This window comes from Bison bison, unplaced genomic scaffold (assembly GCF_000754665.1).
Source record: "Bison bison bison isolate TAMUID 2011002044 unplaced genomic scaffold, Bison_UMD1.0 scf7180017864162, whole genome shotgun sequence".
Classification (NCBI taxonomy): domain Eukaryota; kingdom Metazoa; phylum Chordata; class Mammalia; order Artiodactyla; family Bovidae; genus Bison; species Bison bison.
Window position 1 is genome coordinate 2585019 of NW_011494734.1, and position 16692 is coordinate 2601710.

At 39.2% G+C, this 16692-nt stretch overlaps 1 protein-coding gene across 1 annotated transcript in view; it reads left to right on the forward strand.

Moving 5' to 3' along the window:
• Positions 1-16692, forward strand: part of PRKAR2B (protein kinase, cAMP-dependent, regulatory, type II, beta) — a 107664-nt gene that overhangs the window by 66239 nt on the left and 24733 nt on the right. The window contains exons 6-7 of the mRNA XM_010841501.1: positions 2900-2952; positions 11021-11104. Of these exons, the coding sequence (XP_010839803.1) occupies positions 2900-2952; positions 11021-11104 (137 nt within the window). The remainder of the gene's footprint in view (positions 1-2899; positions 2953-11020; positions 11105-16692) is intronic.

Here is a 16692-nt window from a genome sequence, read left to right on the forward strand (position 1 = left end):
CGATGAACATTGGGGTACACGTGTCTCTTTCCCTTCTGGTTTCCTCAGTGTGTATGCCCAGCAGTGGGATTGCTGGATCGTAAGGCAGTTCTATTTCCAGTTTTTTAAGGAATCTCCACACTGTTCTCCATAGTGGCTGTACTAGTTTGCATTCCCACCAACAGTGTAAGAGGGTTCCCTTTTCTCCACACCCTCTCCAGCATTTATTATTTGTAGACTTTTGGATTGCAGCCATTCTGACTGGTGTGAAATGGTACCTCATAGTGGTTTTGATTTGCATTTCTCTGATAATGAGTGATGTTGAGCATCTTTTCATGTGTTTGTTAGCCATCTGTATGTCTTTTTTGGAGAAATGTCTATTTAGTTCTTTGGCCCATTTTTTGATTGGGTCGTTTATTTTTCTGGAGTTGAGCTGTAGGAGTTGCTTGTATATTTTTGAGATTAGTTGTTTGTCGGTTGCTTCATTTGCTATTATTTTCTCCCATTCTGAAGGCTGTCTTTTCACCTTGCTAATAGTTTCCTTTGATGTGCAGAAGCTTTTAAGGTTAATTAAAAACAGTGGTTAGATGCCACGAAGTAGGTGGCAATGCCTTAACCGTATGCGTGTTGTCAGGCCCGAGAGCCTCTTCCATCCTTGTCAAGGGGAGTGCTAACCTTCTCTCCTTTCATACAACACTAAAGCTGCTTTTTAAAACATTAAAAAAGAAGAAGAACGAGGCGTTTGGAGTGAGCCAGACAGCCCTGGGATCAAGTCGTGTGATTGTACCACATTGTGTGATCTTGGCCAAGATATATAACTATGCCCAGTTCTTTCATCTCCCAAGTGGTGATATGACACCTAGCGTTGTTGTGAGACTGAAGGAGAAAATATAAACCTGGTCAAGGCTTCTCAACCTCAGCGCTGTTGACATTTTGGATCAGATCATTCTTTGTTGGAAGGAGGGAGGAGGGAGAGCTGTCCTGTGCATGATGTGGTGTCTCCTAGCTTCCCCCAGCAGCTTAACCCCCTATAGATGTAACAGCCAAAATGTCTCCAGATGTTGCTTAGACATCATGCTGGGGGACAGAATAGGCCCTGGTTAAGAATCACTCACTGGCTAAGGTGTGTAGAACAATGCCTGTAAAAAGAAAGCTACTGGCAGATTTCATAATAATATTGACAATCCTTGGACTAAAGATGACAGTGCTTCTGAGGCCCCTGGAAAGATATTTGTCCAGCTTTCATCTGTCCTCTGCTCTTTAAATTTCTATGTCCATGCCAGAATCAAGTCCACATGGATTAAAGTGTGTGTGCTAGGTCTCTTCAGTTATGTCTGGCTCCTTGCGACCCTATGGACTGTAGCCTGCCAGGCTTCTCTGTCCACGGGATTCTCCAGGCAAGAATACTGGAGTGGGTTCCCATCCCCTCCTCTAGGGGATCTTCCTGACCCAGGGATTGAATACGTGAGTTTTAGTATCTTCAGCATTGACAGGCAGGTCTTTTACCACTAGCACCACCTGAATTAAAGGATAAATGTAAAACGGTCTCCTTTTATGAACTGAAAGAAGAGAAGTTACAGATCTGTAAATTTGCAAATAAAAAAGATTTGCAAATACCAAACTCAGAAGCAGTGGTACTTTTGTGATGTTTAACATCGGGTTTAAATCATATTGGGGGATTTTTTTTCTTGATGTCATTACATTAAAAACAAAAAACATGAGTAATTGGTTTAAAACAAACAAAAAAAAGATCTAGTAATTATAGTTAAAAAGCAAACTGGAGGGAATTTCCTGCCGTCCAGTAGTTAGGACTCCATGCTTTCACTGCCTTGGTCTGAGTTTAATCCATAGTCTGGGAACTAAGATCCTGCAAGCACATAGCATGGCCAAAGAAAAAAAGAAGATTGGATGAAATGATTATAAGAGATATGTCAAACTGGTATTGAGAAACTGGTGTAAATCAAAAAGGAAATAAAATACAGAAATAAATGTCTCAGGCATAGGGACAAAAGAGGATATACAGTCAGCTTACAAACATTTGAAAATTGTTCAAATTCAATAATACTTAAAAATTTAAATCTTTTTTTCATTAAAATTGGCAATAATATCTAACTCTGTGGTACCATTTAGGGGAATCTCCTCACACATTGCAAAGAAGTGTCGTGATAAATATGCCTTAAAAGTTGTCATACCTTTTAGCCCCCAAAATAACATTTGGGAATAATTCCACAACATAATCTGAAATGTAGACAAATATTTGTGCATTAAGATATTTACTGCAAGGTTGTTTCAATAGAAGTCAGTTTTGTGTCTAGCGTTAGGGGAGTAGTAAATTGGAGCTTATGATAATTAGCAGTCTTTAAAAAATATTTATAAAATGTTTCCAATGGCATGCAGAATTCTTACAGTGTTAAATGAAAAAGCAAGTTTTAAAATGTTGAATGCAGTATGAACTCAGCTCAGAATAAAGACTGGAAAGGAATATGCAAAATATTAATAGTATTTATTCCTGGAAGATTGAATTATGGATGATTTATGCAAGTTACTCATAATTGCATGATTAAATTGACCATTTCAAAGCAGACTTAGATTTTGTGTGTGCCTGTTCTTTCCAGTAATTTTTGCTCTTAACCATTTCTCTAGCTTGGAAATGAAGGTGAAAGAGGTTAGCTATGTTTCTATGAGTAAAAGAAAGAAAAGAAGTTATCAGTACCTAAAAGGGCAGGTTTATATTTTAGTGAATTCCGTATAAATTGCAATAGCACTGGCTTTGCGGGGTAGACTACTTGCCCTGGATGAGGTCGATTCATGCTTTTTTACACCACAGCATTCTTTTTGTTCATTAATTTTTAAAGATATATTTATTGTAGCATGTTTCTTGGTGAAAGAATCTTTAAAATTTCCATGTTTATCTTTGCAGTATGTGCAGAAGCTTATAATCCTGATGAAGAAGAAGATGATGCTGAATCCAGGGTATGTAACTTACTGAATACATTAATTTTACATTATACTCTTGTCTTGGATAAGGAAAATAGTAATAGAAAAGATGTTAACAGGCTTATAGATTAACAGAAAGCATAATGGAATTATTTTGACTGTTTCTTTTCGTAGTCTTCTCTCTGATAGCTTACTGCTTCATGTTCTGTGTAGTTACTTTGATCCAAAGTATCTCTCTCTTTGGATAAAAGGAAAGATGGACATAATAACTCACTGAAGTTGTGCTTTTATTTCTCTTGCAAAAATATAGCCTGTGATGAAAAATGTTTTTAGCTATCTTTCCCAAAGTGATAGTATTATTTTTCTTAGACAATTAAGTATTTCTAGCAAAGAAAAATACTGGGAAAAGACTTTTGCTCCTACTAATTTATCATAACAGATGCTTACTCTGAAACAACAACAGACACAATAAAATTACATCTAAAGTGTCAGTATAGAAGTTATTATTTTTTAAAATCTGTGTATCTGATTGTTTGCTCAGAAACTGATTTGGAGGGCCTAATGTTTTTGTAAGAATTTGTCTGGTTTGAAACACTTTTTAAGCTGTGTCCTTTTGCTCTATTCTCCTATTACTTATTTAGTAGAAAGTAAACTAAATAGGAGATTACTGAGCCTGGAAATGGAAAGTAATCATTTGTTTATTTATTTTTGAGTACATTGCAAAAGTTTCTTTTTTTTTCATTTGGTAAAAAATGAAAAGAAAATCTATTTCTGTAGCTCTGAAAAATACTTCAATAAGATTGAGTTTTATAGAAAAGCAGAATACTGGGTCCCTAAGTCATTACATCATTAAGCTCCCTGAAATGTAAATAAAATCCAGTGGTAGAAAGATCAGGAACCTTAAATGACACAGAAGATTTTGAAGGAAATCCCATTTCACAGTTGTCCATGATGGGGACAGTACCAGACTTGCAGTATTCACTTCTGAGAACCAAAACTTACATATTTTTATAAAGTCCATAAATTCCAGTCTGAAAATTATGTTGCCTTAGGGTCAAGGTATCATCACTAATGTTTAATGTGCTATAACCACTATAATGTGGTCCAAACAACCCTCCCCTATCCTACACTTTATTTATGTATTTCAACGAAATAATAATAGGTTACTTGGAAGACAGCGTTTTGTGTGTGTGTGTCTATGTATATGTGCTCAGTCATGTCCGACTCTTTGCAACCCCATGGACTGTAGCCCTCCAGACTCCTCTTTCCATGCAATTTTCCAGGCAAGAGTGCTGAAGTGGGTTGCCGTTTCCTACTCCAATCATTCTTTGTATTTGTGTATAAATGTATGTGATAAAGCTTAGTAATTGAGATGTTTGATGAGCTGGTTTGACTTAGTAAAAATTTAAATTAAAAAGAACATTTAAAAATATAGTTTGAAAGCAATATATGGTATCTCATAGACCTGACAGCTGTTAGCTACCCATTTGGTCCATGCCATAGGTAAAGTGGTTTGACTAGATCACTCCAACTAATTGCTGGCAGTCTTGTTGGGAGGGCTATACCAGATAAGAATCATTTGGCTGGGGGAAAGAAACCCCTAATCACATTGAGATTAAAAAACAAAAACATTGGGGAATTATTGGACATGTGCTTGGAGATCTTACAGAATTCCTGAAAGAGTTAAAGAAACACCAGGCTGTGGCTAGCAGGCAGGAGTCAGCCCCCTCTGGGGTCCTTTCACGGCACTGGTGTAGCACTGAGAGTGTCAACACTGAAAGGGACTCAGCTGCCACTAACTCTTATGTCTCTCTCAGGTCACAATCCTAGTTTCCTTGTGGAGAGTTTTCACAGACCTGACCTTGGGGTTCGGGACCAGGCCAAGGAGTATAGACTTAACTGTGGGGCCTCACTTAAAATGAGGGTATCCTGCAATCCCACTCCTGGGCATATATCCAGAGAAAACTTTCATTCAAAAAGATGCATGTACCCTGGTGCTCATAGCAGCACCATTTGTATAATAGCCAGAACTTGGAAACAACCTAAATGTCCATCAACAGGTGAATGGATAAAGATGTGGCAAATATATACAATGGATACTGCTGCTGCTGCTGCTAAGTCGCTTCAGTCGTGTCCAACTCTGTGCGACCTCATAGATGGCAGCCCACCAGGCTCCCCCGTCCCTGGGATTCTCCAGGCAAGAATGCTGGAGTGGGTTGCCATTTCCTTCTCCAATGCATGAAAGTGAAAAGTGAAAGTGAAGTCTCTCAGTCGTGTCCGACTCTTAGCAACCCCATGGACTGCAGCCCACCAGGCTCCTCCATCCATGGGATTTTCCAGGCAAGAGTACTGGAGTGGGGTGCCATTGCCTTCTCCACAATGGATACTACTCAGCCACAAAAAAGAATGAAGCAGTGCCATCTGTAGCAACATAGATAAACCTAGAAATTGCTATACTGAGTAAGACAAAGACAGATATCATATGACATCACTTGTATGTGAAATCTTAAAAAATTGTATAAATCAACTTATTTACAAAACAAATAGATTTGTAGACATAGAAAACAAATTTATGGTTACTGTAGTAGATAGCAGGAGTTGGGGGAGAGAGAAATTAGGTGTTTGGGATTAACATATACACACTACTATATATATATATTTATAAAATAGGTAAAGAACAATGACCAACATAGCACAGTGAGCTATATTCAGTATTTATAATAACCTATAATGGAAAAGAATCTGAAAAACATATATATACATATGTATAAAACAATTGCTTTATATCTGAAACCAACACAACTTTGTAGATTAACTATAATTTTTTGAAAGGTACATAAATAGATAGATAAGGGCAGTTCCTGGTGAAGGAGGCATCTTTGTGGGTTGGACATTCAACCCAAGTTGTGCCTGTGACACCCTTCGATGTTACTTTAGTAGATTTTTGGTAATTAATTAATTATTAATCATTATAATAAAGTGTCGGGGTTTTCATTAAGTTGACTCTTCTCTAAACATGTTGCTAAAAACTACAATTTTTTTTGTCTAGCTGGGAGGGATTGGGGGCAAGAGGAGAAAGGGACGACAGAGGATGAGATGGCTGGATGGCATCACCGACTCGATGGACATGAGTCTGAGTGAACTCCGGGAGTTGGTGATGGACAGGGAGGCCTGGCGTGCTGCGATTCATGGGGTCGCAAAGAGTCGGACACAACTGAGTGACTAATCTGATCTGATCTGAATAGATACTATAAGGCAGTTTGTACCATAGCCTTTAGAAATGATTATTACAGATTTCAAAATTAATTGGCTTTAGAAAATGTCCATAAGGAAAACATACAGTGCATTTTGATAAATTAACTTTTCATTTGGACATTTTGTCTTATTTCAAAGAGTCTGTTTTTTTATTGGGCTTCCCTGGTGGGTCAATGGTAAAAAAAAAAAATCTGCCTGCCAAGCAGGAGACACAAGTTTGATCCCTGTGTCTGAGAGATCCCCTGAAGAAGGAAATGGCAACCCACTTCAGTATTCTTACCTAGAGAATCCCATGGACAGAGGAGCCTGGCAGGCTACAGTCTGTAGGGTCATGAAGAGTCAGATACAACTTAGTGACTAAGCAACAACAACAATCTGTAATCTCAGAGCTGTAAATAGATATTTAATTTTTTATAAAATAATACATATTCAAAGAAAATTTAAGTACTTAAGATTGACTTTGGAAAATAACAAATTAGATTTTACTTGGAATACCTTTAATAAATGAAAATGTAAGGGTTATGTACATCTAGCATGTAGAAACGGGCAGAAAAGAGCTAGTAAATTTAAGAAGAAAAGAGCTAGTAAATTTAAGAGTGGAGTGTTTCTTCATTTTGTACTCCATGAAAGGTTTTGGGACTGCTTTCTGCATATCTGGTCGAATGCTAAGTATACAGTGGTGAACATGATGGACAAGTCCTTGCCGTCTTGGAGCTCAGAGTCTAATAACAGAAGCTAACAGAAAGCTAGCAAATTAGCAGTCACAAAATATGAACTGTTGAAAGGACAGTGTGATAGGGTGTAGGAATTAAAACCAAACCCCCATATTAACTAGATCCCTAATGAAACAGAATAGTGGGAGAAGGGCTCCTTGAAGTGAGACCAGAGGATGAATGTGGAGAGAATCTTGCCAAAAGTCTGGGAGTGCATTTTGGGTTGACCCATGCCCGTCAGAGTGGGAAGAGTTGGAGGCTCTGAGTGGGGGCTGGTGTGGCTGGAGCTGAGTGGCTGAGGGGAAGGCGGAGGAGGAGGTGGGAATGTGATGGCCTCTGCCGAGGGTTTACTCTGGAGAATGGGGTGTTCTGATTTAAACTTTTAAAAGATTACTTTCAGCTCTGTGTGGAGAACATATTGGACAGATATGAAAACATCTTGTACAGACTTCCCTTGCTTAACAAAATAGATACCCAGTGTTTTCTTTAAAGAAAATGTGTCAGTCAGTCTTACTGTTTCTTCTATTTTTTTTAAATTGAAAGGCAACAGAGGTTTATAGCAGTAGTTGACAGACTTTCCCTGTAAAGTTTTTTTCCCTGGGAATTCTATTTTCAAATAATCAATACTTCATGCTTTGGGGGCCATTTGGTTTCTGTCACAACTCTTCAGCTCTGCTGTTACAGCTTAAAAGCAGCCATAGACAATACATAAATAAACACGTGTGGCTGTGACCCATGAAACTTTACTTGTGGACGTTTGAATTTCTTATACTTTTCATATGTTGGGAAACATTCTTTTGGTTATCCTCCCACAGTCATTAAAAAAATCATTTTCAGTGTAGGGATCCTACAGAAAGAAATTTGGCCTTCAGGCAATGGTGTGCTGACCTTGGCTTATAGTAAGAACTCTGTGGCTAGCCTGCCTGGGGTGAATCCCAGCGCTACAACTTCTCAACTGTGTCACATTGAAGAAGTTGCCTGGGCAAGTTGATTTTCTTACGTTTTTCCTTTTAAGAGGTCATGCAGTGTTTGTCTTTCTCTGTCTGACTTATTTCACTGAGCAGTCACCTGCTTCGTGGGGCCTGTTACTAGGATGCGTGTGCGTGTGTGCTCAGTTGAATCCAGCGGAATGTGACCCCTATGGACTGTAGCCTGCCAGGCTCCTCTGTCCATGGAATTTTCCAGGCAAGAATACTGGAGTGGGTTGCCATTTCCTACTCCAGGGAATCTTCCCGACCCAGGTATTAAACCCATGTCTCTTGGGTCTCCTGCATTGGCAGGCAGATTCTTTACCACTGTGCCATCTACACTCCCTATTACTAGACTAAAACTGATATTTGTGAAGCCCTTAAAACAGTGCCTGGCACATGGTAAATGCCACATCAATATTTGTTTGAACAAAAAGATTTTTATCTTGAAATCAGAAATAAATAATAAAAACCAAAATTGCCCCTAGTAGAAATCACGCTTGGGCACACTGCAGAAGACCTTAATTGTCCAGATGCAGATCTCAGATGTCGGATCCCACCAAATCCAACTGAAGGAAATGAGTCTGTAAGAGGAGGAGAGCATCTGAACAGTTGGTACAGGGCAGGGAGGGCAGAGCTTCAAAGATTCACCTGATTTCTGAGTGTTTGCATTTCAGGATGCAGAGCAGGAATTTTAATGGCAGAGGTTGAGGGTGAGGGGCGACTATGGTAGATAAAAGACCCTGACGAGTGATGGCAGGCAGAAGGAAGAGAGGGGAATAAAGAAAGCAGGGAGGAGAGAGGTACGCAGTAGCAGTGGTAGCAGGATGGAGAAACAAAGTTTGGAACTGTGCATTCATAACGGGAAGTAGCAGGAGAGTGACAGAGAAGACGACGACGGGTTTTTCTGTGAGGTGTTCATACAAAGTGAATGGGTTGGGAGAGAAAGACTTAAATTGATGACAGAAGTAAATCAGGTGCAATATGGTGTTGAAAATGATTAAAGAAGACAGTTTAGGTGATATAAATTTTATTTAATCCTGCATGAAGCAGGCAGTCTCCATCCCCAAGGGTCCAGAGAACTGCAAAATGGGGTGCAGGGCAGGAAGCTTTTAGAGGATAAAGAATAAGGAACAAGGAAGAGAAAAACAGAAAGTGAACGAGGAACAAGGAAGTGAGCAGAGAGCCCAGATTTGGCTCGGCCTTTGGGGGTCGGCTGACTGGATACACTGTACTGCTGGCGAGTGGAGCATTTCTGGACGGGGGAGTGATCTCGGCTCTGCTTTGCTGATGTGGCACCCTGGGCAGGGGTGGCTCCACTTTGGGCTCAGAAAACTATTTTCAACATCTGTGACATGGTATCCCCAACCTTTTCTTTCTGAGGAGAGAGTTTCTCAGTAGGCAAACACTTATGATCACCTCAGTTTGAAGTTCCAGATGGTTTTTGTGAAGTGAGAAATAACGTTTTGTTTTATTTTGTTTGATTGTGTTAAAATCATCCTTATTTGACGTAGGCAGATATGAATTTTGGTTGGCATGATTTAGTTCATATCCAAATTTTTAAAGTTTCTTAAATAGCAGTGAGTTCTTAGGCAGCAGGATCTGCTTTTTCTAGGTCCACATGCCATAACAGAATCTAGTTTGATGTGAATATTGGTTAGCTAGGAAACACTAGTTTGCATATCCCTTACCCTTTTAAAGAAAACTCTGCAACAGCTTCCTTCTCTCACTGGCTAATAGTATGTGAACAGTACACATATAAACAGTACACATATGCTGTACATTTCCTCAGTTCTTCTTGGGCCTCTGGCTTTTAGCCGTCAGAGATGGGTTTGAAATGCTGGTTTTAATCTCCCATTGTGAGTTTTGATGTAGTCATGGACACAAAGCTCAGCACCGGCCGGCCCTGGTGGTTCTGATGGTGGGGCCCCTACCCATCATCATGTCCTCCGGTCAGTGTGTGTGTGACGTTAGAGTAGGAAAAGGTGATGATGTGTGGGTCTCCACTTGGTGTCTTCTGCTTTTAGGACCATCTTTTGCCTCGTTACCCCGTTTTATAGTTAAATGGTACCCATGTTCACAAAAGAACGGGCCTTTGGGTCCAAGTCAGTTGAGCCTTCTGGTGGTCAGAAGGGACTCCAAAGAGCTGGCCAGCTCACTTACTGAGGGCATTCTCTTGGCCTTCACCTTCCAGGTTGAAAGTGAGCACCTCGGGCAGTGGTCTTCTTTGAGCTCATTCTCAGATCAGCACACCAGGAGTGTTAGATTCATTTTCCCTCAAATCCATAGTCTCCTGATGTGACAGTACATGATTGCTTGGTCCCTGTGGAAAATCGCTCCCTGTGGGCCTGGTTACATGTGTTATGCATAAAATGTATTTAATATCTAATATACAGGTAAGAATTTACTCACATCTAGAGATTTTATCAAGTTTTGAAGAAAGGGGCTACATTCTGAAAGAGTATTAAGTTTAGTGGTATAAAGTATGAAACAGTATTAAAGAATATTAAGAGTATTAGACAGCATAAGGGCTTCCCAGATGGTGCTCGCGGCAAAGAATCTGCCTGCCAGTGTGGGAGACATGAGATAAGGGTTTGATCCCTAGGTTGAGAAGATCCCCTGGAGGAGGGCATGGCAATCCACTTCAGTATTCTTGCCTGGAGAATCCTGTGAACAGAGGAGCCCGGCAGACTATTAGTGAAAAAATTTCCTGGTAGTATTAAATAGTAGAATAGGGACTAGAAGATTTTGATGGGCTTCCAGGTGAGGTCGCTAAGAGTCAGATACACCTGAGGGGACTTAGCACGCAAACAGAATAAAGACAGTGTAGATTTTCAACGTAACTGTTACAACACTTAGTCCTTTTTTATGTTCCCGCTGGACCTTCAGAGTCTTTAGTGATTAGCCAGTCCAGACCTTTACAGAATGAACTTGCTAACCTGGGGGAAACACTTCTTTGAAAAACATTCAGGTGCTGTATTGATTAATGCCCACCACCTCCCTGAGACAAATTGTATTACTTTCCCCTATTAGCAGGCTGGTAGTTAGTGTCTAGTCACCTAAAGTGAACCTCAGCCGTAACCATTCTTCCTTCTAATGTCCTGCTAGGAAATTTTATCCATTATAAGTAAGGGGAATAGTCTAATTGTGGATTTGGTGTTCTTGTAGATTATACATCCCAAAACTGACGATCAAAGAAATCGATTGCAAGAGGCTTGCAAAGACATCCTGCTATTTAAGAACCTGGATCCGGTAAGATAAATCTCAATAATAGAGATGATTTTTTTCAGTGTCCATATGAAGAACTGTGCAGGGTCTTGGAGTTCACCCTCTTTACAAGCTGACATCACCCAGGGCAATGTAAAGGCCCCACCACAGATGCCTGCATGTGCATTGGGTTGTGTTCTGGTTGCTGAGGGGTGACTGCTGTCAGAGCAAGTATGAGTGCCTGCTGTGTGTTGGGGGAAGGCATTAGGTCATTCATCAAAGGTTACTGCACACACAGCCCTGAGATGTGGCCCTGATGAAGAGAGGCTAAGACTGCATTCTTCATCCACTCAGTAGGGATAGCAGGGCCCATGGGGAAGTGCCTCTCTCACCAGCCAGTATTATATTTTAATGTATGACTTTTATATTATTCATATTGTAAAAGTAAACTTCTACTTGACTTTAAAGGTAGAAGGATTTTTTTTTTTCTTCATAAAAGTTTGGAAATCTCTCATCTTTGGTTTGGGATGTATTTCTGGAATCCCCTCTCTCAGAACGAGTAATCATGCTGTTCAGACTTTGCCCTGTACCCTGACCTCAATGCCCTGCTTCCTTCATTGCAGATTATGCTTATTCATTGCTATATGGTCATTTGGGAAAGAACCCTTGCTGCCATATTCTCATGTGAAACCAGAGTCAACTTGCATAACTTATTTCAGTTCTTTTTTTGGTCAGACTGAACATCTTAATAATTTTCAGATTGATGCCTGAGAGAAGAAAACATTAAGTCAAAACCCACTCTTACAAGATGAAGTCTCTTTTAGAAGGCCATTTTTATAAAGAATACTTTATAATACATTTCATGCTGCATTTTACCAAGTCTTCTATGCTGGGTCATATTATACCCTGAAATTACTTTTTAAAGCTCCTCGTCTGATACCAGTTATGTTTATGTTATATCCTCCAGGATCACAGATTACATTTTGTAACTTTGGAGATGTTATTTTAGGACCACACAGTACAAGTTTTGTCCACTTTGATCCAGGTCCTCCAGGATTATCACCTAAACTAAAGCTGTAAAGAATGGAGTTGCTGGTAACTAATAATGGAAGAAGAAGAAATGGAATTAAGATAGAAAGTATAGGAGTTTAGTTTATGAGTGGAAAAATTTCCTGGTAGTATTAAATAGTAGAATAAGGGACTAAAAGATTTTGATGGGCTTCCAGATAATCTTAGATTTCTTTTATCTAGAATGATAACGATTCTATGAAACAAAGGACATGGAAACTATGATCTCTAGTGATCTTTCACCAAAATGAATTCAAATAATTGTTAGTGAAAAGATACAACATTGTGTGTGTGTGTCTAAGATGGTAATTTTGGTATTGGAATTAATTTAGTATTTAATTCGTTTGCTACAGATAGACACAGAAGACAGCTATGAAATTAACCCTTAGTTTTATCCTTAGGGGTAGGCTTCAGCAAGGAGATTCTATTTTCAGGCCAGAAGTTTGCATGGGAAAATTGCAGGGTCACCAAAAACAGTTTCTCAAGCTTTAATCTGCCTATACATCATCAGAGGATCTCGTTTAAAATGCAGATTCTGATGAGTAGATCAGTGGTGGGGCCTGAGTCTGTATTTCTCACAGGCTCCCAGGTGATAGCAGTGCTCTCCTCTCACAGCCGCACTTTGAGTAGGAAGGACTAGAACCCAATGTGAAGACACTCGAGGGCAGTGTTTTGGTACTACCATATGTTATTTTGTTTGTTTACTTTCCTGTTCATTTCAACAAGTATTTTAATGCTTCAGCAGTGATAACAGGCATCAGTGAAATAGCTGCCAGTTATAGTTTCCTCGGATGCTGCCTGTTCTGTTCCATCTTCTAAAGTAAATTGATTTTTCTTACCATTGCAACTTTAATTCTTTCAAAGCATTGTGAAAAGTTTGATTACATTTTAAAAATAATAATAATAAAACTTTTCCTGTGTATTCTGGCAGGGAGCATCTTTACTTAAATACAGTGGTTATTTTTATAAACAGGATTTTTTTTAGACTTTTTAAAGATTTTACTGCTCTGTTAAGGTCTTATATATATATATAAAGGTCACAGTTTATAAGGACAAAAAGGAAAAAGTCAGTTCATGAAATTACCAAGTTCATAAATTACCACTGTTGAATATTTTATTGGGAAAAAGTAAACATATTTATATAGTTGTTTCCAAAAGATCTTTTTTTGAATTTGATCTCATACCATCTTGATTTATTTCTCTACTATCTTAAATCCTTCTAAGAACAATACAGAATATAAATAAGTAAAAATTAATTTTTCTCAGAAAATAACCACTTGAAATAAGAAATGTATCCCCAAACATAGCAGGTTGAAGATTTTAAGTTCATATTTTAAGCAAATTTCTAGTTTTTTATCATATATATATTTTTGCCATAACCCAAATGCATTTAAAGTGAATTACATATTCCATTTATATAATCTGCATATCATATAGCAGCTCCTTTCAGGTCAATTCCTTGACCACCCACTGTGTTCCAGGGCCTGTATAAAGCGTAGGATGCCACAAAAATACTTAGACATAGTTCTTGTGCTCTTGGAACTTACACTTGGTGAGGGATTCAAATACACATAAAAATCCATTTGGTAAAATGTGATAAATGCTGTAATATGGTCAGGGCTAGGGAAGGATGAGGGCTTCTCAGCCCCACCTGAGGATCCAGGAAGCCAGAGAGACACTTGAACTGAGCCTGAGAAAATGAGTCAGAAATCACCAGTTGAAAGAAAACAATGGAGAGTGTCAACACTGGAGTCTGAAGTGGAAGACATCCATTGGCGGGGGCTGAGATGTATGTGCTGTGTCAGGAAGGGCCCGTGCGGCATGCCACACGGGAGCAGTGGACACACGCTCTGTGTGGGCAGTAGCATTGTAAGCAGAGACAGTAACAATTGGGGGTGTCTGAGGTCACAGTGGTGACAGTGTAGGGGTGGAATTAAAGGTGAGAGGGACAGGCAGGAGCTCAGTGAGGAAACAGCGATCCATGCCTTGTTAAGGGGATAAGAAACAGACTCAACTGAGGAAGGGGAGAAAGTAATGGTTTCATAACGTACTCAGGACCAGCAGAAGTTGGTCCTTGGTGATCAAATGAATTGAGGCCTAACAGAAAGAGTCTTGGATGAGCCCCAGTGTCTGGTGCCTTTCCCTGAAAAGGGAAGACTTGGAAGGAGGAAGGGGAAGCCATGATTACAAATTGGCAAGAAGCACAGTTGTGGCTTTGTATCCATTATCTCATTTGACTTTCTTAAAGGCGTTGTTTAGCTTGAAAATCTAGCACCTCCTAGACCTCAGAACATTTTTTCTTGGAGTTCTGTGTATTCATACATTGAGCCCAGCATTTATAATTATTAATCTCTTTGAAGATATTCTTTTCATGAATATTTTAATGCTCAACTCAGTAGGCCATGTTTCTTCTGAAATACTTCTAACTTGAGGCAAACTGAAATAATTGTCCTATGCTATATGATAGGCTCTTTCATTAATGGAGAGTAAATTGTTATTTTTTAAGGGAGTCAGAGCCCTTTTACAGAGCTCAGTCTCGAATTTGCATTCTGTAGGCGAATAAGATGTGGTTTTCATACAGGAGCTGTCAGTCCCTGAGATAAGCCTCTGCATATTAAATATTTCCTACATTCTTTGCACTCTGTGCATAATTATGGGGAAATTACATTTTGATTGTCTAGAACAGACACCTGTCACACAGAGAAGTTCTAAAAGAAATAATTGTTCTGTATTTTAGCAGGGATTACTTTTTCATGAATCCATGTATGAATTCTTAAACTTTATAATATTTTAAAATGCAGTTAATTCCAAGATAATGAAAAGTTATTATATGGCACTATATTTCATCCTTTTTTAAATTTAACATCCAGGACTAGAGCTAATCAATGAAGCTGATATTCCCCCTCCACCTGTTCTAAACAAGTTGAAATATAACAGTAAGCGAAAATAAAATATTTGTAAACCATTTAATCAAACTTTGTAATTTTGATAGGTGACCATATGTTGCCTGGATTGATGAACTCATTTGGTCCCCTTGGGACTAATTAGCATCACATCAAGAAAGCACTATTTTACAGACCCATTGGCTTCATCTCCAGCCCTGGCTCTTCTTTCACAAGTAGGTGCCAGAGCTCACACAGGGACCTAGGAAGGGGATGAAAGCCACTGCCTGCAAACTGATCATCATCTTTCTTCCAAAAGTTTTCCTTAACTCACATAAAGATACAATATTACATTATGGGTTCAAATGGAGAATTTGACAATTTAATTAATTAGATTTAAATCAGTATGCATATATGGGCTTCCCTGGTGGCTCATTGGGAAAGAATCTGCCTGACGGTGCAGGAGACTCAGGAGACGGGGTTCAATCCTTTGGTTGGGAAGATCCCCTGGAGAAGGAAATGGGAACCCACTCCAGTATTCTTGCCTGGAAATCCCATGAACAGAGGAGCGTGGCAGGTTACAGTCCATTGGGTTGCAAAGAATAGGACATGACTTAGTGACTAAACAACAACAACAACATACGCATATATAATTTACAAAAATTCAAAAGGAACAAAAAGTAGTCAGTGAAAGAGAGTCTCCCTTCTATCCCTGTTTCCCAGCAATCCAGTTTCTCAAGAGTCAAGTTCTTTTAGCACTAAGATGCATATTTTTCCAGGGTTATGCTATGTATATACAGGTAATTCTTTTAAAAATTTTAGTGGCAACAAACTCTACACAGTGTTCTGCCTGGTTCTTTTTTTTTTTTTTCCCCACTAAACAGTATATTTGTATTTACAGAGATTACATATTCTTTTTAAAAATTATTTATAAAAGTTTAAAACAGTAACATTTATGTGTATAAAGCTAAACCATGGACACACATTATGTTTGCTTTGTCTAATGTTTTAACATTGTACATACAAGAGGGGCCCCATACAGGAAGTCAAAATAATGTTGAAAAAGAACAAAGTTGGAAGACTCACACTTGCAAATTTCAAAACTTTTACTCTACCACCTGAAACTAACCCGATATTATGTATCAACTATACATTAATAAATAAATTTTGAAAATATTTACTACAAAGCTACACTAATTGAAAGAATGTGTTACTGACATACAGATAGGCATATCAGTCAGTTGAGTTCAGTTGCTCAGTCATGTCTGACTCTTTGCAACCCCATGAATTGCAGCACGCCAGGCCTCCCTGTCCATCACCAACTCCCGGAGTTCACTCAAACTCATGTGAATCGAGTTGGTGATGCCATCCAGCCATCTCATCCTTTGGCGTCCCCTTCTCCTCCTGCTCCCAATCCCTCACAGCATCAGGGTCTTTTCCAATAGGTCAACTCTTCACATGAGGTGGCCAAAGTAGTTTGGAGTTTCAGCCTCAGCATTATCCTTCCAATGAACACCCAAGGACTGGTCTCCTTTAGGATGGACTGGTTGGATCTCCTTGCTGTCCAAGGGACTCTCAAGAGTCTTCTCCAACACCACAGTTCAAAAGCATCAATTCTTTGGTGCTCAGCTTTCTTCATAGTCCAACTCTTACATCCATACATGACCACTGGAAAAACCATAG